Source organism: Siniperca chuatsi, linkage group LG6, assembly GCF_020085105.1.
Source record: "Siniperca chuatsi isolate FFG_IHB_CAS linkage group LG6, ASM2008510v1, whole genome shotgun sequence".
Taxonomy (NCBI): Eukaryota; Metazoa; Chordata; class Actinopteri; order Centrarchiformes; family Sinipercidae; genus Siniperca; species Siniperca chuatsi.
The window spans coordinates 1,410,882-1,438,167 of record NC_058047.1 but is presented as its reverse complement, the minus strand read 5'-3'; the positions used below and the strand labels follow the sequence as shown (position 1 = coordinate 1,438,167).

Sequence of the window (27,286 nt, the reverse complement as noted above, 5' to 3'; positions counted from 1 at the left end):
GTCTTCATCTACATGCCTTCTGGCCAGCAGTGGCAGCACTGAGTGGTAAATCATGTAGTAATCGCTGAGGAGTAAATTATGTTTTTTGGTACTTTGCACCACCTGACATCGTCTTTTCTCTCCGTATGAGTCACTGAGAAGTAGTGGTATCAGCGGCGAGACTGACCTTTTATTAAGCTGATCAGGTATCGACCACATGTGACCGATCCACACTAAATACAGATTCTTCATCAATGTCGTTTCTGCTATGAGTTACATTTATTCAGTCGAGTTTTTAGTGTTACAGCCTGACCTCAAAATGATTCTCATGACTTCCGTGATCCTCTGAGCCGGGATGATTTCAGCTGCAGTGTAGCAGAGCAGCTCTCTTATTTCTGTCCAATCCTTTGCCAGATGGCGGTTTCCTGCTTTCTGTGCTTTTCTGATATTTTGGACTGTGAGCGCCTCCTACCCCGTCCTCCTCTTCACCTCCCCTCTCTGAACCGGTGTCAGGTAGACGCTGTAAGAGCAGTGCAATGGATACCTCCTCACCTGCTCCTTCCCCGGGACCCCTGCTGAGAGCAAGCTGTTGTTCTCCGGGCCCACCTCCTCCTCCTCCTCACCCCTCCTCCTCACCCCTCCTCACCCTGAACACACCTGTCCACCCTGCACCCCCACCTCCACACTGCAAACCCGCCTCTGGCCTGACGCTTCAATTATTAACAAAGCCTAAAGAATGCGTGCATGAAGTTTGTTTTCTGTGGCGTTGAGTGTGCGATGGGACAAAGATTTTTTGCAAGCACATAAATTATATTTATAGAGAAATTATTATCAAAGCAAAGAGTATTTACCGTTCAGTGTTCACACAGTGATCAGAGTGAGTAAGGAGAAGAGTATTGTACATAGTGATGAACACTTTCCTGTTTACAAATGCCTTTGCTCTGCTTATTCAGAGTCAGAATCAGAAATACTTTATCGATCCCTTTCGTTACAGCTGCTCGCTGTCACGCCGATGCACACTTTGCTCCCAAAGCAGATGATTTTAGTCTCATTTTACCCTCGACTTCCACTGTAGACAAGAATCCAGTGTCACACCTCAGTATGTAAATGAGAAGACCTGCTTATAGATATTAATCCTGTTGCTAATCTTTAAGGAGTGTCCGGCGAGCTAAGTTTTAGAGAGACACCAACGAGATTTCGTTTTTTGGAGGGTTTAGGGACAGTTAAACTCAGAAAGGAGCTCTTTACACATTACAGCCTGCTGACATTCATCTGTTGTTTTAGCTGAACAGTAAAGAACTCATCTGCAAACAAACGGATTCTGCGCTTCATTCATATATATGCAGAACAACAATGGCCCATTTACGCTTCCCTATTCCTTCCCCTGTTTACACCGTAAGTACTTGTGGATAGGCTGGACAGGCCATTTTGAAAATGAACATTTCATCGTCAGTCACGGCCAAGCTTTTGTAGCGTCCTGTTATTTTGTGCTGAACAGTGTGAAAACCCGTTTTTAAGTCAAGGAATAATGCAGCAGTGACTTCCTGTCTATTTCGGCCTGATTTAAAGGTGGAAGTTTTGACCACCAGCAGCGCTGTGGAGCAATGTTTTTATGTGTGGGTCCCTGTTTTGTTTGTATCATGCACGGGGATGCACGTGCACATCTGCCAGTATGCAGAAGGCGCAGTTACAACATCCTGTTGTAGGTTTCATAATGTCAGCAGTGTGTAACATGCAAAGAAACGCAGCAATGTGCCAACAAAGGACGAGAAGAAGAAGACTTAGTTAGCTAACGTGGATGTAACAAAACATGGCTATGAATTTCCTTACTAAGCCAGTTTACCTGTAGGTGAATCGTTCTGTAGCCTTTTTATAGGTAATTGCTTTTACTGCGTCACGAAAGAATTTCCTAGAAATTTCCGCTACTTTATTATAGCTCATACATTATGGCAAAGAAAGTCAAAATTCCAACTTGGTATCTCTTATCATATGGTTTAGTATGGCAAACCATCGAAGTCAGAATTTTATTTCATTATTGCTGTTTAATTTATTAAAGTTTTCATCTTTTTAAAAACTTTGTGGCGGCCCTGAGTTTTCTGAGCGAATGCTGCTGAAGCCGGAGAGCGGCACTCATGCTTAAAGAGGAGGAGGAGGAGGAGGTGAAGGCGGTGGGGGAGCAGGTCTCATTGTTTGGTATCTCTGCAGGACTGTAGCTAATAAAACTAAACTGGGCCTGAGGGGAAGCGGCTGAACTTCCTGTAGCGGTGGTATTTATTTATTCGGAGGGTCCGTTTCAGGTCTCCAGAGTCGGCCGTAAACAAAGAGATCTCCTCCTCCGTCCAGATCGCCTGTTTGACTCTGATTTATTTATAATTCCCTGAAACCACTCTGCGTTGCAACCTGATCGCTGCGAGCTTGTGAAAACGTCGCTTTTCCTCGAGATTCGCTAAAAAGGAAGTACTCCCCTGTCCCTCTTTTTTCCCTTTCCTCCTCCGTTTAATTCCAGCCCTCGGCCACTCACGCAAATAAATACCTTTCTACTTAAACATACATGGGATAATTAATTTAGCCCATCTGTTCCCCTCTCTGCATCACTTCCATGACACACACAAGTTTCCCCAAACACATTTGGCTCATGTTGCACTGATAACTGGGACACCGTGAAGAAAATTGAGGCGTTTCCGCAAAAAAAAAAAAAATGAAATAAAGAGATCCGACAGAGTAAACAGAGCTTAATCCTTTCCTTTTTCACACTCTGCCAGGCAGCAGGAGCAGATGCTGGAACTTAAAAACGTCTGCTGGAAAAGTTCGGAGGTGAAGAGAGTTCGATCATCAGCAGTCAGATGAGCCCGATAGACTTTTTATGTGGAAGTTAACGTGGGGCAGCAGAAACTGTCTTGTGACAGAGGGTCAAAGGTCAATCCCCATTTTCAGATTGTCTTTGAGCAGAGTGCTGAGCTCCCACCTGCCGCCTGTGTCGCTCCGCAGTCTGAGATCTGCACTTACACCTCGGCCATACTGAGGGAAAATGTCACTATTTATCGGGATCTTGTTTTCTTTTGATTACACACAAGAAGACAGTTATGACAGTTTGTTGCGATCACAAAAAAAAAAAGAATATATCGTGAAATATCTGCGCGTGATGACGACAGAATAATGACACAATATTGTGATTTGGTATGTTGAGTTCGCATAACTTTCTCCTAGAAATCCACAATTGTGTGCACTGACGTAAAGACGAGCTGCTGTAACAAAGAGTTTCCCTTCGGGGATCAATAAAGTATTTTGAATACACAGACAGCCGGACACGAAATGTAATATTCATGATTTATTTTCTTGCGTTCAGAAAACAGTCAGTCTGTGATCTTAAGGAAGCTTGTTGAGATCATTAAATAATGAGACAAACTGTTTGCGTGTGATCTGAAATAATTCATCACAAGGAAATATTAAGGTCTTCAGCGGTTTGTTGTTGTGATCACGAGCAAACCGTGTCTTATTTTTTTTAGGATCTCAACAAAAGACAAACATCACGAAATCTAAAACACTTTGGAAGACGAGCAGCAGCAAAGTAAACCACCTGATTGGCAGTAAACGTAGTAAAACATGCGCAGATCAGAGGTGCAGGTTTGTGATTCAGAAACAGCTGAGTGACATGTGAGGGCCGGCTCTCCTGAGGACCAGACAGTTGTTGCTTGTAGCTGAAACATCTGGACGGCCAACTGAGGATTTGTAGCCCCCCCCCCCCCCGGCTGTGGACGAGTGGTATAATTGTAATATTTAGGGGAAAAGTTTGGAGGGAACTTGATTTAACCCTGAAGAACAGAGTTTTGGAAACTGGCTTCAGGGCTGCAGGAGAATATTCCCCCAACAGGGCCGAAGGAAAGAAGAGCTCGTATCAAACAGGAAATAACATCTGATTCTCCTTTTAGTTCTGACAGAGACGAGACAGAACATCAGATCAATCAGGGAACCCTGGGAAAAATATTTTACAGGCTGTGCTTTAATATACTTATTACGATCTAATAATGAGACGATGACAAGAAACCCCAATAAAACTAAAAGCACGCGTGCTTTTGATGAATTTCGTCCCGATTCGTTCGCGCCGGTGCCGGTGACGTGAAGCTGCAACAGTTATTTTCATTATTGATTCATCTGTCAGCGCTTGTGCTGATGAACTGATTTATCGTTCAGTGTATGAAATGTCAGTGCAAAATAAGTTCCCAGAGCCCAAGGTGATCCACCAATCACGTAATCGACCAATCAGTTGAGCACTAGAGAGACGATATCTTACTGTGAAAACTCAGTGTTCAGCGTCTTGGCGCTGTACCATCCACCGTGAAGAGACAGATATAAACACACATACAGAAAATCTGAAAACCTCACTTATAAAACTTCTCTAACGTTCTCCGAGTCTTCACCAACTGGCTAAATCCTCAACATTTGAAGAACCATAACTGAGCTTGTCAGTCCCACTGGGCTGAGTTACAGGCTTTTAATAGGTTCACATTTGGAGAAACGTCATAAAAACGTCATTTATATAGTTCAAAATCAGGTTTTTGTCACAGGAGAGATTGGAGAGATCGTCTAAGGATGGAGGCAGTATGGTCTTTGCTTAGATCCTTAGACCGTCTATTGAATCGAAAAAGGAGAAACTCAACAAAGGATAAACTTTAGCAAATACATAAAGTACATTATAAGAGTTAGGGTTAAGACTGAAGTGACACTGTATTTATCAGAAGCAGTTGGGGGTTTTCCCATTCTCTTCAATACAGAGCAGAGGACTTCGCTCCATTGGGGTCTATGATTGTTATTTTATCCCATAGACACTAAACAACTGAGCCAAGATAGCCTCATATTGCTGTTTGACATAACTTCAGACTCCACCAAATACATAAAAAAGGTCTGTCCTGAGGCATTTATTAGTTTCTGACTCTGGGAAAATGGGAAAAACAGTAACGTCCCCCAAAACTACTGTATCTCTGAGCTCTTAATATACTCAAACACACAAGATGTGACGGTTAGCGCTGCAGGTGTCAATCTTTCTTCTAGTAAAAGTGAGATGACGGCGGGTTGACCTCACTGCGTCGGCGCCACTTGTTAGCGACAGCGCTGCCGTGTTGTTGTGCGTCTCCACCGGTAGCCTGAAGCAGACAAACAGACAGATTCCCCTCCACCTGCTGCAGCCAGGAGTGTGTGTGTGTGTGTGTGTGCGTGTGCGTGTGTGTGTGTGTGTGTGTGTCCCAAGCTGTGGTCCAGCACAAGTTGCGATCGATCGTCTCCCAGCAGCCTGTTTCTCTCTCTGGCAGCTGTTCCAACCAGAGGCTCCAATATGAATATTCATGATGCACCTATTCCCAAGGCCTCGGTCCGTCTGCAGCTGGACACACACACACACACACACAGTACATGCAGAGCAAATTTCTTCTTCTATCATGTTAACGTGGCACCAAAAGCTCCAACATAGACAAAGACTCCATTAGCACTGCATACTTGAGTTTTCCTTTTCTTTGAAACACCAGATCCAGTCTACTGTTGGTCGTCGCGCTGAGGTGGGAATGGGAACACCTGGTGACTGGAGGTGGCTTCAGACCTAACACCAAAAGGAATTTACTCTTGCGGATGCGTCTTCACCTCATTTCGTGCCGTCTAGAGTCAAGTCATGTCTGTTTGTGTTTGCTCGCTTTTTACGTTGACTTTAGACGCAGTTGTGCCACCTTGAAAATGCGATTCGCAGGATAATAACACTTAATTCCAGTTATTCCATTTACGGTTCGCAGTGTATTTTCTGTATCAGCCCTGCGTGTGCCGCGGTTGGTGTCGTGTTTGGTGGTTTCCTGTCTTTATCGTCTGTGTTTTGCAGTTTGGAGCCACATGTGACTCGTCAGCACTTATGCGCCTACACCCCCTTCAGTGCTTAGCTGCTGCTTTTCACGTCAGGTCAGCGGGACTTTGGCAGGAAGCAGCTCCGGCTGTTGGCGGAGTTTAACGGTGACCTCAGCGTGTTGAACCAGCAGCAACCTGTTGAGGCATCCACACACCGCGTGATAACAGTGAGGTGCGGGTTCATGTCATGTCGCGCTGTGTGACACGAGTCTGATGAAGCCTTGACCGTCAGATTGTGAGATGAATGTCTGATACGATGGAAATAGAGACGTGTGATGAGATCACGTCAGCCGACTGAACTGCTCTCTGAAAATGATCCAAACACAAGATCTGGCCACTTAAAAAAAACTTTATTCAAAAGTGGCACATACATATCTATACACTACTCACTGCTGTGGTATCTGTGTGGTGGAGGAAGTATTCAGGTCCTTTACTTAAGTAAAACACTGTAAATACACAAACTAAACTAAAAATACAAGTAAAAGTTCTGCAAAAGTAAAAGTGTGATCAGGAAAAAGTGCTTAAAGCATTAAAGCAGTGCAGCGTCCCTGTGGCTGCTGTGCTGTTATATATTCTATCATCAGGTTATTATTCCTCGTGCATTAATGTAAAGCAGGATGTTGCTGCTGCAGCTGGTGGAGCTGGAGCTCATGTTGAACCGGTTTGTATCGGACTGCAGCTGATGATGCTTTTCATTCTGGATCCATCTGCCGATTCTTTTCTCCGTCGATCCGTCGATCGATCGATCGGTTTGGAAAACTGGTGAAAGCGGTGAGAAACGCGCCGTCCACGACGACCCAGAGCCCAAAGTGGCGCCTTCGCCGTGTCGTCGTGTCCGACCGACAGTCCAAAGCTCGGCGTTATTAACAAACATCACAGTTATTACAGTCGTTCAGAGGAAAAGCAGCAGATCTGCACATCTGAGGAGCTGCAGCCAGGAAGGGATTTACAGGAGAAACGACTCCAACCATCAAAATAGTTTTAGATTAATCGACTAATCGTTTCAGCTCTACTTGTATAAACTGTTGGTTAAGTTTAATTCATAACAAAACATCAGATTTTATAAACTCTTCATATGTTTTGTGTAAATACAATCTTAATGTGTAAAGTAACTAAAGCCGTCAGATAAATGTGGTGAAGTGAAGAGTCCAGTATTTCCTCTGAGACGCGGCGGAGTGGAAGCAGAAAGCGGCGTGAACAGAAAAGACTGCAGTAAAGTACAAGTACCTCAGATGTGTACTTAAGTACAGCACTGTGTCTATGGGCACCAACAACGTGTATTCTCCTTCATTTCCTGCTGTTTTCTGATTGGTTGGTTGGTTTGTAGACGTCGTAGCAGCAGTCAGAGCAGCTTATTTGACCTGTGAAACGTTTCCTCCTGTAGTTTAGTTTGTCCCGGTGAAAACTCAGTTACACTAACTGTTCCTGTTATCATGTCTGTACCTGTGAGCAGGCGGCAGCAGGAGTTTCTAAATCCTTAATGAGACTCTGCAGACGCAGAAAACAGTAAACAGGCTGCATCCCAACACTTCTAATAAGCTTGTGGTGGTCATGTTTAAGGTGGCCTGAAGAAGCGTAATAGGTTTTATGGTGATATGTGAGGAGGTGGTATGGTGGTTTGTGGTGCTGTGTAGGAAGGAGTTGTGATCTAAGGAGGTGTAGCGGGTTTTTAAGGTGGACTATTATGGTTTAGGAGGTGGTTTAGTTTAGAATGAAGAGGTTTAGCTGAGAAGAAAGGGTGTTCTGTGGAAGTATTAGAGGGAATTAAGGTGGTATAAGGATTTGTATGGAGTGGTTAAAGGGATAGTTCGGGTTTTTTGAAGTGGGGTTGTATGAGGTACGGAAGTCCCGCGGTTGGGGGAACGTGGTGCCAAAGGAAAGGGCTGTCTGCCAGCACGGTAAGGCGGCGAGAATTTTACTTTTATAGCGTTCACTTAGACTGATATTACTTTCTTTAGGTCGATCTTTTTTTGGCGGTTAAAATACGTATCACTCACATTCACTGTCTGTGGCGGAGCAGCTGTCTGCACGCCGACCCCCCCCCCACTGTAGGTAACACACTGACTATCGATAAGCACCTCAGACAACCGCACTTCAAAAACCCCAAACTCTCCCTTCAAGGTGAGCTTTGATGTTGTTGGAGGGAATTAAGGTGGTATGAAGAGAAGAGAAGAGAATATGTGACGGGGTTAAGGTGGTGCACAGCAGAACAGTGATGTTGCAGGAAGAGGGGGTAAGGGGATTTGTGGTGCTGTACACTGTAAGAAGGAGTTGAGATGGTATAATGGGTTTTTAAGGTGGACCATTGTGGTTACGGTGGAATAAGAGGTGTAGTTGAGAGGTAAGGTGTTCTAAGGAGGTATCTGAAGGAGTTAAGGCGGTATGAGGAGGTTGTGCAGCTGTATATGAGGGAACTAAGGTGGTCTGTGGTGGTGTATGACCTCCATCTTGGACTTGGAGTGCATTCATTCTTCTGTTATATCACGACATTATCCTGTTGTTTCTCTTTTTCCAACACAACATGAACGCAGCGTTCGTCTTCTCCCTCGGAAATCCCCCTCACCTCCACTCACCTCCCTCTCCTGGGGAGTCAACCCGCGCCTCCATCTTCCTCCCGGGGATTTAGCCTCCCCTCCGGCCTCGGCCGACCGGATGAGGAGGCCTGAAGGGAGCACAGGGAGGAGGAGGGGGAGGAGGAGGAGGAGGAGGCGGCGCTACCCAAAGAGAGAACAGCAGCCATGTGCTTCTCATTAAGTGCTGCGGAAATAAGTGCTGACCCGTTCGCTCAGGAGGGCACATCCATTTACTGCTGCAGAGCCGACAATCACAGCCGGACACAGTCCAGGAGAGAGAGAGGGGAGAGAGAGAGGAGGGGGGGGGAGAGGGGGAGGAGGGGGGGAGGGGGGAGGATGGACGGATGTGGGAACAGAGAAAGACAAGAGAGAGGAGAAGAAGAGACGGGGAGGTACGCCAGGACAAGAAGAGGAACACTGAGCTACAAGTGCAGCTGAGGTGTGTTTAAGGTGGTCCAAGGGGAAATTAAGGTGGTATTAGGGTGGTTTGTGGTGTTAGGAGGGAGTTGAAGTGGTAGGAACTATAGGAGGTTGATAAAAGTGCAGAATCATTGTTTAAGGTGGACTAGGGTGGAGTAGGAGGCTGTCAAGGTTTCTATGATGGTGCATAACATGATTAAGGTGGTCTGCAGCTACGCCCGTCGCGATAATTATGTTATCGACCTATTGTACGATATATGGACACGACCTCGACCGTTTTTGCTGACCCCGATATCGCCCGTTGTGTTTCCATGCGTGTTTGAATGTCACCAACATTTCAGCCGACATGATGTCAGAATGACCAGCAGGGTTTTCCCGACATTATAAGACTTCGGGCGTGGGCGTCGCGCTGCTTCTGTCCTCTCGTCGTCTGCCCTCTGTGAGGAGTTTCCTCTCTCCACACGCACCAACTTGCCGACTTTCTCGATAGATTTAGCGACTTTTCGGACCCTCTTAGTGACTTTATTTCTAAAAAGTGAAGTCTCTCCTTCGCTTTATGCAAATGAATGCGATGGAATGAGAAATGGGATGACAAAAATATCATTTACCGCGATCATTGCTGGTAAAATGTATCGTCCAACAAAGTTATCGTGACAGGCCTGTCTGCAGCACCTTTGCAGGTGTCTGGGGTGGTGACAGGGATCACTGAGTTTACTTACAAACAAACAAAAGTTGTGTTTGCATTCGGTGTTTCTCGCCTCCTTGTGTGTATCCTTGAGGTCTTACAAACGCGCTGAATACATTTCATTCCTCAAAATATGAAAATTTGAAACCTGAATTGTTTACATCCATGTTAACTAGCTAGCAGCCTTTTCCTTCGCTGTCTTTGTTGGCACATTGCTGCGTTTCTTGGGGCGATACCACCACCTGTCAATCAGGGTGTGGTTACATTGATCTGAGAAGATGTACTGTAGAGGGGAGTTAAGGTGGAATGAGGAAATATAGGAGGTAATTAAGGACGACTAGGGCGACATGATAGGACGTATCTAAAGTTGTTAAGGTGGACTGCTATGGATTTATTAGGTGGTCAAGGTGGTGTAGGCGGGAGTTAAGGTGGTCTGAGGACGAGGAGGAGGTCATTGTTGGCAAACTAAGATGTGATAAAGTTGATCTGTGGTGTCGTAGAAGGGTTGTTAAGGTGGTGGAAGAAGTATTCAGATTTTTTGACTTAAGTAAAAGTAGCGATACCACAATCTAAAATACTCTGATACAAGGAAAAGTCCAAACCTTACTTAAATAAAAGTATTTAAATGTACTTAAAGTATAAAAGTACTCATTACACGGCAGAATGGGCTCTGTCAGTGTTACATGTTTATATATTATACTCTTGGATTATTATTATTGATGCATTAATATACAAGCAGCATTTAAATATTGTAGCCGGCTGCAGTGGAGGTCAGGTGGCTTAAGTTTTTAAATCCTAATGTGCAAAGTAACTCGTAAGTACAGCTGTCAGAGGCGAAGTATAAAGTACCTAAGTACAGTACTTGAGGACATTTACTTAGTTACTTTCCTCCAGTAACTAAGTTGTTAAGGTGGTAGGAGGAGGTGTAGGAAGTTGTTAAGGTGGACGTTGGTAGTTAAAAATGTGTTATGAATGAGAAGCTGCTGATTTGCTGTAGTTGATGTGACAGGTGAAAGGACTGATCCAGATTTCATGACAAACGTGTTTGGACGTGTGCCGAGTGCATGCATCATCCACAAACCCAGATCCATCTTCCTCCGGTCCACATATGGAGGGTGGGGGGTGTCGGGGGGAGGAGTGGGTGTGACGGGGTCGGTGAGTGATGGCGTCCCTGCGTCCCACTTCCTCCTGCAGCATCCTTCATCGTCCTCGCTCCCCGCTGTCGCCCCCGCCCCCGCCGTGTTCATCACTCTCCTCCACGCTCAGGTCACACACCTCCGAGTCCACTGAGCTCACACACACACACACACACACACACAAACCCTTTCACATGCAAACATTTATCATTTTTAAGACATTTTAACGTGTTTACAGTGTGAAGAAATGTCTTATTAAACTAGAACAAACCAGTTGACGCACAGTAGGTTTGGGGGCTTTGTTCTGGGACATCAGTTTCATGTGTGAGAGAATTGCGGAAACTCCAACTTCCTGTTGGCAAACTTGGAAATATTCTGACTTGTAGGATGTGTTTTAAGGTGGTCTGAAGAAGTGTAGGAGGGAGTCAGTGTGGTATGAGGAGGTGGTTAAGGTTTGTGGGAGTTGAGGTAGGCAGCAGTTATTTCGGTGCCCAGGGTTCCTGCAGTAAAAGTCTGGTTCATGTTCTCATAGACAACGTTGGACTCGAAACTCTCCTGGTTGAATCATCAAAACACGAACAACTGTGTTAGGAAACATCACTGTGCATGTGTGCGCTCGGGCCGATCCATACGTCTCCTTTAACGTTATTTTTCTCGTTTGTGTGGAAGCACCTCATCAGAAGCTTTGCTGTGTCCGCGTCTCGTCTTTCACCCGATTAAAGAGCTCTTTATGTTGGGAGCAGGAGGGCTGGATGACCCCTGTTCGACCTCTGTGTTGGCTCTGGTGCTCAGACGTCGCTCCGCTGCTGGCAGAGTGAAGTGGCTTCACCGCTCAGGCTGATGTATTACCGTGAAACCGGCAGCAGAGGGAGACATTGCACCGCGAATGGACGCACTGGGAGCCTCAGTCCTCTCGGCTCGTTACGACTCATTAATGATTTTCCTGCTTTAATCTTTAAAATGCATGATTTCTTACATTTGTTTTTTTTTACAATGATGTATTTTCTTAGTGTTTGTTTTTAATTTAAACCATATGAGTAAAGGCAATTACTGACACATTGAGACACATTGAGACATTTATTATTTTATCCATGCTGATTAGAAGGAATGTGAGTGTTATTTGTGTTTAAACACTTTGTGCCAGCTGGTTGTAATTCCATGAAACTGCGTTTCTGCTGCCTTTCATAACGGTTATAAATATCAGCACCTGACAGGCTTCACACTGGCTGCTGCAGAATCACAGCACACGAAGCCCATGAATTTCTCCGCCATGCATCTGAAGTTCAAACACAATGTTCGTATGAATTAGTCATCCGTTCCCACCCCCCTCCCACTTCAAAACACTACAAGGCCACTGGCTATGGTAAATGAAGACATTAAAGGGGAGAGCGGGAGCGCATCAAGAGGATTTGGGGGGAACATTCTCTCCAAAAAAGCAGATTTGGCCCGCTCGGGCCCCTGACAGCAGCACATGTTGTGGGAAGATAGCGGGCGGCGACGGCGTACAAAGGCGGCCCTGAGCCGAGCCGAGCCGCCTTGGCGCTGTCGCCCCACGTTAGTCACACCGCAGGAGACGGGCCCCGGCCTCCCGACCGCCGCCGAGGGCCACAAAAGGCCCACCGCCGCTCGGATGCAAAGCTCCTGTCTGCAGCCCTCCCCACCTCTGGAGACGGAGACAGATATACAGCATGAGGTGAGACGACAGGACGGTGGCAGCGTTCAATTAAAAAGGCATTAGAGCGGGAAAACCAGCGGACGTGACGCTGGCTGCAACAGCGGCCTAAAACCGGCGGACGCCACCCGGTCGTCACGTATGCCTGAAGTCCATATATCCTGGAAAATCTCATGAAAACGACCCCACAGATTTCTGTGTTGTCAAATACCAAAATATTTTTCAGTTCATTGACTTGATTTTTTTTTTTTTTTTTACAGTAACAGCCTGATCAGAGAGGAAAGGGGTGAACGTTTTAGAAATAAATAACAACAATATAAAAACAAGTCTGAACTGAGAAATAATTACAAAATGTAAGCAAATACAAGTTTAATTTAAAATTTTGCATAGAAATTGGAGACCACAACTAATATAGTTTAATTTCTGGAGGGCCATGGTCAAATCATTTTGAATGATTTTTAGTTTTACTCCAACACAATTTCCATAACGTGTCATAGTGAGAAAATTTTCTTTATTCACATACATATGAATTTCCTGTGACGTCAGAACACACTCACAGCTCATAAATATATACAATAATATATAAGAAACATTTTAAATGCCTGAAAATGAAATATGTAGTATCATACAGCGTGTACAGAGCAGGTTCTCCTGGTCCTGGTCCACAAACAGACCACATTAGACCACAAACATTCATCAGATAGCAGTTTGTTTGGAAGATGTAACTGTAGTTTTTTTTTAAAAGTAGAATGAATCTGCTTCTCATTTGGCTGTTGGACCCCTGGAATCTCCTCGAGGGCCCCAGGAGGTCCCCGGACCACAGTTTGGCAGCTGTTAAGTGGCATTTTAGGACGTTTAAGATCACGTCTGCATGAAAACAATTCACAGTTTTAGATTCAAACTGATGATTCCCCCTTTAGTTTGTGTCGTTCCTGAGATTAAATCGTAAAATATCTGAATAATCATTTTAAAAGGTTGTTCGAGAAGCATTTGTTTTTGTGTGTGTGTGTGTGTGTGCGCATTGCCCTGATTGGCTGATCGGCTGTCCAATCAGGAAGCAGCTCTGTGACGTCTAATGAAGCGGCTGACGAGCTCGTGATCAATCATCTCCTCGCTGTAATTAATGCAGCGATCCCATTGGTTCCCATCCTGCCTCACACCTGCCTGTGTGTGTGCCTGTGTGTGTGTGTGTGTGTGCGTCTCCAGCTGGGTGTGCAGACTTCCTGTTTTTATGTGAACAGCTGGCAGGTCTCCTCTGTTGTTTTCATATTGTGTTTGGGGGGAGACTGCACATCTGTTTGTGTGTGTGTGTGTGTGTGTGTGTGTGTCTGCCTTGTTACCTTCCCGTGTCGCTGTGTTCAGGTGAATTCACTCCATTATAAACACAACGAGCCGATTAAAGCAGCTGTCTGTCAGCGCGGCCTGTTGAGCGCCGTCCTCGCTGTCTGTCCGTCACATTGAGTCTCTGTCGGAGTCAGACTGATCTCTGTGAATGCGTTTCTGTCTCCTCAGCTGCACAGTAGTGCATTTACAGACGCAACATTTAGACATTTTATGTGCACTGAAATGTTCTCAGAGATTTTTTAAAAGCAAAGGTTTTCTTTTATTTGAAGGAAAACTTTGCTCAGTTTAACTGTCTGATCTCTTAAAACCCCCGTAGAAAGATAAATGTCAACTGGAAACGACCACGTGGTCTCAAACAGTAAAGTAAGAAAAGTCCTCACCAAATCCTTAACTGTAATTATGATATATAATATGTTTCATATTTTTTATTTTTACGTTATTTTACCAGGATAGTGTGTTGAGATCGTGGTATCTCCGGGCAGCTCACTTTACAAACAATAAAAACAGGAAACACAGTTCAGAACAGCGAAGACAGACCATAATATACCAACGCAGTGCGGAAATAGCACGAATAAATGTTCAGGTGGGTACAAGAGACCTGCAGCAACAGCAAAACGTTTTGTGTTTTGTTTTTATAGAAGCAAAAACTGCAGCAACGAAAAAGAAAATGCGAATAAAAAGAAATAAAAATTGCACCTTTTAAACACGTCACAGCTAACTTTCACATCGGAGCGTCCGTGGAAATAGAAAAAATAAAGTTTTGGAGGGTTTGGTGGGGGCTGTTCCAACCCTGAAAATACAAAATCCATACGTCACAGAACCTCAGCAAAGAGCAAACTCTGAATAAACGACAAAGCAAAAGAATGAAAAGCAGAATAAGTAGAGCGACTGTGAAAAATCACACACTTAAATATATGCAGATGTTTGTTTGAAGGGTTTTGGTATTAGTGCTCATTTGATGCTTGACTTCTGATCCCGATACTAAATTTCACTTCTACAAAACCATTTTCTTTCATTGAACAAAACAAGTTCTCAAATGTTAAATGTTGTCTGAACACAAGCAGCCGTCCAAAAACGTTGCTTTAAAAAAAAAACGACGATTTAAATCAGGAAAAATCTGATCAATAAGTCAACAAGCTGACCGGACGTTCGATGCGCTCAGTTCTTGACAGTTTTAACACAAAAACCTGCAAAGTACCGAACACAGTTTCACACAAAAAGGTTCAATAATAATTTGAAATGCGTACCGGCGAAACCCCCCAAAACAAATATCTCTAAAATATCTTCACATCGCCCAAACTAGTTACAACAGAGATATGACCGGCTGGTTTACTGGTTTGCAGAATGGTTGCCTGGCAGAGAGAAGACAGAAGGAGGTACGGGGGGGTTTGGGTGGAGGAGTTTATTTTTTTTTACGGGGTGGGTGGGTGGGGGGGGGGTCCAGCATATGCCCAGCCCTGCTGACAGCTTGCCTACGTTCCCCATCATCTCGCCCGCAGGCTTCCTTCTTCCTCTCAAAGAAGGCAGAATATTTTTTGGGCGCCCAGTCAGGTTGGGTCCTGGTGAAACCTGCGTGTGCGTGGGCAATCTGCTGCCGAGGGAAGAGCGAAGGCATTAATGTGTGTGTGTGTGTGTGTGTGTGTGTGTGTGTGTGTGTGTAGCCTGGTTTAGATGTGTAAGACAGAGAGAAGAAGGAGACGAAGAAGAAGAAGAAGAAGAATCGGAGGAGCTCGTCTCTTGTCAGGGACGACCTCTGACCCCTCGCTGCTTTCCCTTCAGCGCTTACCAGATATTTTCGTTAGCTTGTATAATGTGAAACTTTCTCCTCGGCTGGATCCATAAACTGAACACTCAGACACACACACACACACACACACACACACACACACACACACTCTCTCTGAGGGAGGCCGGAGGTGAGAGGAGATGGGAGGGCTTTTTGTTATTCGTACACTGATGAACCGCTGACTCGACTCGTCCTCCGTCCCTCCCAGCAGTCTCTTCTACCTTGACCCTGCTCTCGGTCAGGACGGACAGACGAGGCTGCGTTCGCTGTCTGCACCTTCAGATCGGTTCCTCTCAAATCGGCTGCGTTCAATACTTTTACAGTTTTATGTGTTTGTCCAGTTGAGATCGAGGATGTTACAACAAATTACTCCCTGAGCCTTTGAGTCTTTGCTCAGTAAAGAGAACAGAAGTTCCAGCCATTCAGGCTGCAGCTCTAATATCGCTGTTCTTGATCGATCTGCCGATTACTTTCGATTCCAGCGCTGTCGTCTGCTACTTGTTTGCTTTTGTCTTCAAACTGAGTTCATGGGACTTTTAGAGGTTTGCAACAAAAACCGGATGCTTTTGGTGTGAGCCCTACTTTTAGGATGTGATTAGCTTAGCTTAGCATAAAGACAGAGCTGAGATAAGCAGGGGGAAATGGCCTGCACCTCTAAAGCTCTCTGATGAACGTGTTTCATCTCGTTTGTTTAACGGTGTATCGGTCCGCCGTTCAGCATCTCCGGCTTTACAGGCGGTGAGCTCGTGTTTTGGTTTTTCTCTGTGCAGACCGAATGGCACCAAACCTGACGAACTCACTGTGACAAGACTTCAGGAAGCTGCTCACAATCACTGCAATCACTGCAGAGACACAAGAAATAGTTCCAGCATGTAACTCTCCCAAAACCACAAGCTGTGGCTTTGACGTTTCAACAAATCAGATGAAACGTGTGAACCGGCGAGCTGTAGAGGTGTTGGGACAGAGCCAGGCTAGCTGTTTCCTCCTACTTCCAGTCTTTATGCTAAGCTAGGCTAACCGCACCCTGACCCCAGCTACATTCTTAACACACAGACTCTTAAAAAGAATATTTCCCAAAATGTTAAACTACACCAAAAAAACCCAACAACTTTAAAACATACAAATGCATTAATTAGATAAGAACGAGTGATTATTACAACACTTTACACCAAATTACACTCCGGTTTAGAGCAAATATAAGCAGCTGGGGGAGAGTTTGCATCATTAGACTGAAGCAGAAAAGTGTCCACTTGTTTCGGCTCTTTGTTTGTTTTGTGTGAGCGTGTTGAATGTGATGATTGCTGCTGCGGAGCTGAAACCAACCGTGTGTGTTCGGTGTCTGGATGTTTGGCAGGCAGCTCTGATTCTGCGCGTTTGTGTCTGAATCTTTGTGTATAAACTTGAAATAGTCGGGGTGGTGCTGCTCTAAATAATATCGTGCGATGGCATATGTGTGCATAACACGTGCTGCACACACACACACACACACACACACACACACACACACACACACATTGGCTCATCAATGAAAGTCGGTCAGAGGGTGGGGGGGTTCCGGCCTCTCCCCATGCTCTGCCAGGCCATCTGTTCCTCCTGCCTCCCTCTCACTACACAACTGCCTTCCTGTTTCATCCTCTTCTTCTGTTGTAGCCGCACACACACACACACACACACACACACTCACACACACACACACACACACATTAACCCATCCCCGTCAGCCAATACCCCGTTAGATTTTTTTGAAGATGAGTTTCGTACCATCTGAGTGAGATGAGTTCATTATCCGAGCCATGACATTTTGGCGCGGACATTCATCGCGCGTTTTCGTGTTCTCAGACGCCAAACACAACCTCGTCCAAACCGCCAAGGTCATCGCCAAATGGCGCCTCAGTTCTTCACCAATGTGCGAGCCGAGCCGAGAGGAGAGGAGAGGAGAGTGGAAACAGTCTGTCGACATTAGCTTGTGTCTCATTTTGTCCAGTAAATTAATTTTATAAAAACGGCGTTTGTGTGAGGCGAACCTCCAGCCTGTACCCGTGTCTTTAAGTCCCACCTGGAACTGCCACATCTGTGACTATATCCCTGCTTTATTTCACTCATTACTGACCGTTAGCTTGTCAGGCTACACTCTCTTTCATCCTTCCTACTGGCCATTGTTCATCTACTTGCAAAACATGACACACACAGACACAAACAGCCGGCACAGTCAGATTACTTCTTAATAAATTACATTAAAAATAATCAAACCTGAAGCTTTGTGCAACAGACGGGTTGGAGCACGGAGAAGCTAACAGCTAACTTGTGGTGCTGCTAATCAGAAGCACTGGGTTCAATGTTTTATTAATTCTACTGTTGATAAGTTGAGTTTCTGTGCTGATACCAGAAGCATACTGTATTTTTCCAATTCCTGAGGAATACAAACACGCATTTCTACAAATCCATTTTTCCAAACTTCTCGGTGCATCAGCGTTAAAAGTTATAAAATAGATCAAAGATATATGATCAAAGAAAAACTACTAACCCTTTCCTGTTTTTCCTGCCTTATTCTTTATGTTGCCTTCTTCTTCCTTTTTCGTTTTCCCGTATATATTCCTTAATTTCTCTGTTTTTTGACCTCATTCTGCCTCGATATTCCCCTCTTCGTCATTCCCTGGTTTTCTGACATATTTTCATATCGCTTTCTTTCTGTCTCTTTTCCTGTCTCATATTTCTTTATCTTTCTTTTTGTTTAGTTTTACAACCGTACTCTGAATCCGCATCGCTCTACTTTTCCATCTCCCTCCTCCTCCTCCTTCCTCCTTCCTTCTGCTCTTGTTATATGTTCCCTCCTCACTTCTCTCTTTTCCTTATTCCTTATTCTTCCCTTGTCTGATTTCTTTTAACTCTCCTTCCCTTTCCTGGTTTTCTGACCTTATTCTCCCTCCTCATCACTCTATTTTTACTCTCTCCTTCTGTTTTCCTGTCTCCCCCTCCATCCCTCCTCTTCCTCTCCCTTTTCTTCAACTCTTTCCTCCCCTCTCTCTCCTCTCTCTCTCTCTCTCTTTCTCTGGTGGTGCGAGCTTGGCAGAGGCTTGGTTTCGGGCCCGGTGCTGTTGGCTGATCTCCAGCCTGGCAGCAGCTCAGTGGGAGCAGGTGGAGCCCCCATCCCCCCCCACACACACACACACACACACACACACACACACACACACACACACTTTGTGGTCCTGCCGTATTTTTTAGCCCAAACCCGCCGCCGACATCATCTCGTCTCCATGGTGATGTCCATGTCGAGTTTTTGAATTTCTGCTCACGTCTGATTGGTGGGCCGTTTGTAAGTGTAGTAGGATGTAACTCGTATCTCCCATAATAACCTGAACGCACCACGTTCGACTCAAATCTCAACTCTTCTTCTTCTGCAGCGCTGCTCTGACGACCTGCACTGTGACACTATCTACCTATCTGATATATATATAATAGAATATTTGCAGATTTAGAAATGTCTCTTTAATAAATTACCTTATTATTCATTTTTTATTGGGAATATTTTTTACCGAAAAACGGTCCCGATGCAAACTTACCCAGTGTGTGAAACACATAACAGGGACACTGCTGTTGGAAAGACACCTTTTCAAATGTAATCAGTAAAATTACGTTCAAGTGACAGAAATCTCAGAGATCCAGTCTGTCTGCACGGCTTGATTCCACTGGAGGGAAATGAGAAAAATACCAGTTCTGTGTTGTTGTAATTTGAGTGAGCTGACCCTTTAAGTGTTGGAGGAACGCTGCCGCTAAGTGACTTGTTTCAAGATAAAGAACCAGTAATTCTTTGTGCTTTGGGATTTGACACCTGTTTCAAACAGCCAATTAAAGGGTAATTTCCCCCTTAAATTTCCCCCTTAAGTTGGTTTATATATTTTCACTCCACGTTTTTAAGGCCGCACTAAACATTACAGGCGTCCGACGCGTCATTTTACCGAAGGCTGACTGTTTGGTGTCTTTGGAAGTGTTGGGATTTCCGCCGGACTTCAGAACAAAGTTCTGTGGGTTTGAACGAAGTTTAGTCAAACGACGTGAGTTTGTAGCGAAGACGAGAGAACACGTTGCACTGAATAGCCGCCAAGCGGGCCTGTTCACGGTTTTATTCGCGTTTCCGTTGGCAGACGTTGCGGATGGTACCAACAGAGCGGCTCCACTCCGTCCTGTTTCTTCGTTACCCCTCCGAGGTACCTCGCGCCCTGACCCGGGACTTAAAGGTGGAGCTAGAAACACTGCGGTCCGTTTGATTGGTCAACAGAATCGCCACCTCTTCGCGACAAAGGACTCAGTGCACAAACCCGCCATTTTTAAACATCCCATCGACCGCGACAGAGACTTTGAACACGGTTCCTTTTTGTTTACTGTGTCGCGTTAGATATGGGCGTGGTAATAAATGTACAAGACTGACCTGTTGTCATGGTAACGGCTGACACGTTGTGGCGCTGACTCTGAGTCTGAACGTGTGATGAAGCTGAGGGAGAGTTTGAGCTGTCGGTGTGAACGCAGCCCGGTGTGTGTGAAGAGCCAACACCTGGGGGGAGAAGACCAGGTGTGTGTGTGTGTGTGTGTGTGTGTGTGTGTCCTCACTATAACCCTGCACACACACACACACACACACACACACACACACACACACACACACGGGGGAGAAGACCAGTTGTGTGTGTGTGCAGGGTTATAGTGAGGGGACACACACACACACAGCAGTGCTGCCTCGGAGGCCTCGGAGGCGAGCCGACGCCCCTGCTGGACGGTGTAATTACCACGGGGCAAACACATTACACAATACTTGTGAGGACCCTCATTGACATAATACATCCCATAACCCCTAACCTTAACCCAACATAATTCGGTAACACTCGGATAGTCCGCCTACAGGTGGGTTAGAGAGTATTTCTAACATTTCAACTGTTTGGCTTTATCTGTAGATTATCAACACATGAGACAGTTGAACAAACCCAAACCTTTATTTGTGAAACAGTTAACAGTAACAGTCTATAAACTATCTGTAGGCGGACTCTGCAAGTAAACTGTAACTCATAATTCCAACTTTAACCGTCATTAAACCGAGTCCAAACCCTCTTTCCAAAACTTTCATCACTTTCCAAAATATCCTTGTTTTCCAAATTCGTCCTCGCTTTGCCCGCAGTCTCAAGGTGTGAACTGGTCCTCACAACGATAGAAAGAGCATACACACACACATGTAAACGTGAACATTTTCACTCTCTTGCTTTTCTTTAATTTCATGGTAAAATCTGAAATCAGACTCGGCGCTCGGTCATCTGTCGCCGGGCGGTTTTCCTCTCTGGACGCTCTCTGCCTCGTCCTGTGGCCTGCTGGAGGCCAAACGATCGGTCAGTCAGTGTGCGGTAACGAACGAACGAACGAACGAACGAACGAACGACAGGGTGGATTATAGATGACGTTGTTGCTGAGGATCATTTTCTCCAAAATGATCCCTTCACTTCTGCCTCTGATGGGCTTCAACACGTGTTCACGAATGATTCGCTCCTAATTTTAGATATTTCACTGACAGTAAAACAGTTTTATTAGAGATCAGTCAAACACCTTCCACGTCAGCTTGTGTAGCGATGCTTTGGTTTACGTTTGTTTTGTCTTCAGTTACCTAAAAATGATATTGATAGATATTTAAACAAATATCAGAACAAGATGTAAATGCACCTAAATGCATGAACATGCCTTTTATGACAGAGTGTATTGTTTTAATGAGAATGTTTATTTATGCCGGTGGAAAAGACTCAAGTAAAAGTTCAGTTAAATAATCAAAGAGATCAAAAACATTAGTTTGGTTGATTTTTCACTTAACTGAGTTTATCTGTCAGGTATTTTTAAATTTCACAGACGTGAGGAAAAGGTACATTTATCAAATCGACACAGTGAGCAGTTTGTGACATGAAGTATATAAAATGTATTTTACAGCATTCAAGTTAATTATTTACTCCTTTAAAAATGTGAAATGCTTTTATTTTGTCTTTTTTTTTTTACCGTTCTGTTTATTTACACAATAATACTGTTGACTGGTTTTAGCAGTCTGACGTGTTTGTGCAGAGCCAGTGTTTTCCTATAGTTGTGGCTGTCTGCAGACCCGGGGCGCAGGACTTCAGGCCGTGCTGCAGCGTCAGCTGCTCGGCTCTAGGTGGCGCCTCAGGCTGCTTTTCCGACACACTGCTGAGCTCAGTTCAGCAGCGTCTGGGGTTTCATTTAATTACACAAACAGAGGAGGCTGCTGTCATGAAAGTGAATCGGCAGAGTAGAAATATATAAAAGAGCCAGACAGTTTGGCAGATGATCTTTTAAAAATGATGTTAATAAAATATCAAACCAAATGATGAGCAAACCTTTATCTCACAGCACGACATTATGACTCTGCAGCACCTGACGCCTTTTGTTTTCCAATCTTCTTTGCAGTAAAACACAATGACACTTCAACATCATGTCCTGGTTTCCCCAAACACGTCACCTGGAAACGATGGAAGTGCGGCCCGGTCCAGGTTTCTGATCACTTAGCTCGAGTCATGTATTCATTTATTTAAACAAAGTGAAGGTTTGACGCGGATGTATTTCACTGTCGCCTTCCATCGCTGTTGATCAGATGAAGCAAAGTCGAAACAGAGCGGCAAATTAACCAGAAATGAGATTAAAGACGCAACTGAATCTACACAAAACATCTGCACAACGTCGACACAGCAGAGACAAACTCTACCGATTCCAAGTTTCATTCACACGTTACAGATATTCTGCTCTCCGAGGCTGCGAGAGACAGAACCTGTGGGAAACACGTCACTGCAACTAACTGGACATTATGCAAACTCAAAGAAACCGTCAGAAGTCTGGATACCGTCAGAATCACGTTTAAAGGGAGATAAAGAACCAGGTTTCTCGTGTTGCGCGTCACGTTAAACGTCAGAACCTGATTATGATCAAAACCAGGACCAGGACTCCAGACCAGGACCAGTCACCGAGCTCACAGCAACAGGCGCGAATCGGATTCAGGAGCGCGGACGAAAGTAATTCAACGAAATTTTAAAAAGTCAGATTCAACCTGTTTGTTTTTTTTTTTCTGCCACTGAAAAAAGACAGATCTGAGGGGTGAAACGAGATTTCCATCATGATGAAAGTGTTTTCACCTGAATCAGCTCTGCTGTGAAAGTCCTCGAGCCCGGCCGTGTCGTGAGCGAGTAATCCGTGATTACACATTAGGATCATCGATCGCATCGAAAACCCAATTTAATTGCTGTAATCTAATTACCTTCTCTTCGTCTTGACCTTCATCGCTGAGACGTCGTTTAGCCAACTAATAACGTGGAACCGGAGCCTCGGATGTATTTGAGCGAAGTAAAATCTGCAGACGGTCTCGTTAAATCACGCCGGCTGTCCTTCTATTAACATAAAAGCTTCTGTTCATTAACCTCAGACGACTCGCAGCCCCGGAGGACTGAAGACTCGGCGGAGGTCAGCACAAGTCTGCCAGGTTTATTTAGAAAAGGTGCTTCACGAGACAAACTTCAGCCTCAAAGATGAGTGGATCTCCTGTAGCGGCGAGGCTTCTTAAATAAATACATCGGAATAAAGATTTGAAACGGAGAATGATTAAGGATTTTATGTGGAGACGCTTCTAACGGCTGAAGGTTTCGCTGCTAATGTGGATTCAAATTTCCAGCCAACAAACCAGCAGCACGCAGGGCTGACCTTTGACCTTTTAAAATACATTTTGATGGAGAAAGAACCAAACTTAATATGCGTCCATCTCGTCCCCCCCACGTGTCGCCGTTTTCGTGGCCATTTTTCTAGGTTTGGGCGCAGGAAGATGACGTCCCCGTTCTTAACCCCGCCCTGCAAACCTCTGATTGGCTTCTTTTGTTCCTCCAACGGCACAGAGACGTGGGCGATGACAGAGGTCCGGACTACATGAACTTCTCTGCGCCAAATGTTATTAAAGATTATTATTATTATTATTATTGTTAAAGAGTGATTCATCGTAACATCCGGGGACGTATGAGAGGCAGATTTGAAAAAAAAAAAAAAGGGTCCAAATCTGTGAAGCCGAGGCGGAGCGATGCCGCGCGGCTCAAACTCCAAAAACACTGCATCCTACATTTCCCATAATGCAACTGGATGGCCTACCTCCTCACCTCCAGTGTGCAACACTTGTGGGCTCCCTGATGACATCACCGTGACGTCACCAGGGTTATTTCCTCCTCCGAGTTGGCTAAACAATCTCGCCACGAGGTCCATTTAGTAGCCGTTCTGGAGCTTTTGATCGTGTCTCGCACTCTTCATCATTTGATGGATGACTCCTTTTTTTAGTGTTTAGAAAAATTGGAAATATGAACTTTTAAAAAGTTCCATGAAGAAGATGTCAAACTGAGGAAGTCGAAAGCTCCAGAACAGCTAAATGGACCTTGACTGCTGTCTGCCGGGGAGAGACGTCAGATTTGAACTTGTGATTTGATTTTCAGCTGCCACAACGCTCACGTGGGCGGTGTTTTTACGTGAAGGACTTTGTGAACATTATATCGCAGCGAGTGTGAGGTCTGATGACGCGTGCCAGTCACGGGATCGCCTCCCAGCAGGTGACAGCAGCAGAGCTCAGGTGTGTCATCGGCTGCAGCTGCTGGATCTGCATATGAAACCTGCGCCGGTGCGTCCCGGTCGGTCCGCTGCAGAGCTTCAGCTCCCTCCCCCCCCCCCCGAATATCTGCACCGACAGCACTTTCTTTTCTCCCCTACAAGCACGGCCATCACAGCGCAGCACTCGTCAAAAAGTCCATGCGGGGATTAGAGCCATGTGTAGCGGCCATAAATCAGCAGCAGCCGCGGCCGGTGCACCGACTCCGCTCCGCTGAGCGTCCCGGCCCGGGAGGGAGCGCTCCCCGCCGCCTGCTGCAGGATGCACGCAGCGCTGCAGGGCTGTAGCTGCTCCCCGCTGCCCGGAGCAGGCTGATCTGCTGCTGCTGCTGCTGCTGCTCCCGTGCTGCGCCGGGTCACACCGAGCTGAACCGGGTTATGTGGATCCGGCGGGACAGAAAAGAAGAGGAGGAGGAGGAGGAGAGGGGGAGGAGGGACAGCGGCGGAAAACAAACAAACAAACAAGAGGCGACTGAACTGAAGCAACTTCTGTAAAGTGTGTAGAGCCGAGCCGAGCCGAGCCGAGCCAAACAGACACACAGACAGAGAGAGAAGCCGGTGAGCCGAGCCGAGCCGAGCCGAGCCAAGACTGCAGTCGCACTGTTGTGTTTTTTCTCCGGATTATTTCCCAAGCAGCTTCTCCCAGACTGGTTTTTATTTTTTATTATTCTAATAACTCAGACGGACTCTGCTGCCGGAGGAGCGACATGAAGCTTCCCGACTGAAGTTTCTCACCTGCACTCTGAATATTCACAATGGTGCGCAAGTATGAGTCTCTGTAACTCTGCTAGAGCTCTAGAAACTCTGTAACTTCACTTATAATCGATAATCAATACACACTGAGGCAGTCAAAGCCAGTTTTGTCCTCCAGCAAATGTATTATTAGCCTATTATTATTATTAGTAGTAGTATTATTATTATTATTATTATTATTATTATTGGTATTATTATTATTATTATTGTTAATCCTGCCAGATATTTCTGTGGCAGTGAACAAGCGCGTTCTCGTGTGCGCGCGCGCGCACGACGGCACTTTTTTCCTCCTTAGCCTGCCGTCCAATCAGACGCGGCTCTGACGTTCAAATTCCTCCGTTTCGTCCAATTGGAGCGCGGTTAGACAGTGTGGCCGTGACGTCGCCGCTCCTGATTGGCTCTGCTGCAGGTGGGGGCGGTGCGGAGGATCACGGTCCCTCAAATAACGCAAATAAATCTCACAGTCATTAAGTTTGTTGTGTTTATTGCTTTAATATACATTCAGGTACTAAACTGAGTATAAAGAGATTTAATTGTGCGTTCTTATCACTATGCTATCCATATAATACCTACTTAATAATACTATAATACAACTTAATAATGCTATAATATTCCTGCAGGGCTTTACATTGTGTCTGATGTGACCTGCTGTGATTTTCAACAAGTCCTGTATTTATTAGTGAGTTTATTTTACTTTATTTCATTTTTATCATCCAAAATATCGATATAATAATCCTGGAATATCGCAGTAAGGGCTTAACGTGCGTCTGTGGTACTCAGAAGGAATTTAATTGTCCATAATGGTAATTTAATCTCTTATGATATTCCTTTAATGTTGCAGTGATGTTTCTCTGGGGGCTTCAGAGACTCTGTGGTGAGTTTATACTGATCGTGGTATTTTATGCCTGACGGTGTGTTTATAGTGGTGATGCTCTCCTGCAGTATCGGCCTCTCCCTGCACAGTTACAGTGTGTCTGTGGGTCTTACTGGTGATTTCTGTCTGTTTGTGGAGTTTGATCTGCTCTTGTATTGTCTGTAATGGTCCTACAGGGACACTCGGAGCGTCTGAGGCTTTACGGAGGCTTTGCTGAATTTTATGGTAACTCCTATAGCATCTCTGAAGACTAATATTCCTCCTGTATTCCTGCAAAGGCTTTTATGGTGCGTCTATGGTTCTCAGGTGTGACTTTATGATTCTTCATAGAGTTTTTAAAATCCCTGAACATCCTGGTTTTTCAACATTTCATCACTTGTAAATATCTTTTAAAAGCAGCATTTAATGGACTGTTTAGTTTCGGTTAAAATATGATGGTGCTGGATTTGGCTATTACTCCTTTCTGCACGTTTTGCTGTAGAAGAGTCTGGATGTTGCGTAGGGGGGCGCTGTGAACCGGCTGCGTTCACCTCCAGTTCAGGTCATCATGAGTTTTAACACCTGCAGTGAACAGCAGAGCCTCTCTGAGATCACGCTGACCTGCAGGAACACACACAGAAACACACTAAATGGATATCTCTGCATTTATCTGGCAGCTACCAAAACCTCTAAACTGTCCTTCAGCACTCACCTCTCATTATAATACTGCGAACACAGTCGTTCACCGCTAACTTAATACTCTAAAAGGGCCCCAAGCTTCGCAAAGAGTGTCTGCTTTTGATGCTTTAGTGCATTCTAATATTTCTGTACTTTACTCACATCTAAAATGCAACAACTGGAGCCTTTTGAAGGCGTGTTTTCCTGCACGGGAACTCACGTAAAGACTTTGTTCCAATGGCTGGCTTCAAGTTCAGACGTTTCAAACTATAAAAGTTACAAAACTTTAAAGCATCGAGGCAAAAACAGAACATCAAAACCCGTAAGTGCAAATAAAATGCATATAACAAATAAAATAATATATATATGTGTATGTTCAGCATATACATATAAACATAAACACACACACAGTAGCAATAAATAAAATTATGCAATATGACATTGTTGTTTCCCCCCCTAAGCTGCTGTTTGTACATCAGTCTGAGTGATTTAAAGTCATAAAGCATCATAAAATAAGAAGCTGAATAATATCAGACAGATCTGCGGAGGTCAGGAGGTCACGTGCTGCAGGTTTATATAAGACTGTAACGGAGCTGACTGGCAACACCTCAACATGATCTCACATGTGTCTCATTGATATTATATAAGTGTGTGAGTGAGTGTGTGTTATGTAAAGTCGATTTGGGCTGATTCCTGCTACAACAGCCTCAAAGTAATAATAAGAATATTAATAATGATAGATAGTAATGTGCGTCTGCGTTGGAGGCTTAAATGAGAGAGAATCGTCTTTTTAGAAAGTAATCAAAGTGTCTCCCTGCAGTGAGTGGATCCTGTCAGATCTGTACAGATCACAT

The 27,286-nt window shown here is 44.9% G+C and overlaps 1 protein-coding gene across 7 annotated transcripts in view; it reads left to right on the top strand.

Annotated features, from left to right (window-relative positions):
- The window catches only part of nfia (nuclear factor I/A), a 204,408-nt gene that overhangs the window by 29,365 nt on the left and 147,757 nt on the right, over positions 1 to 27,286 (top strand). Inside the window, exon 1 of one of the 7 annotated variants that reach the window (XM_044198951.1) lies at positions 23,734 to 24,906. The exons of the other annotated variants lie outside the window; for them this stretch is intronic. Within the exon in view, the coding sequence (XP_044054886.1) occupies positions 24,904 to 24,906 (3 nt within the window). The 5' untranslated portion in view covers positions 23,734 to 24,903. Of the gene's footprint in view, positions 1 to 23,733; positions 24,907 to 27,286 lie in introns of those variants that run through there. 7 annotated transcript variants of the gene reach the window in all.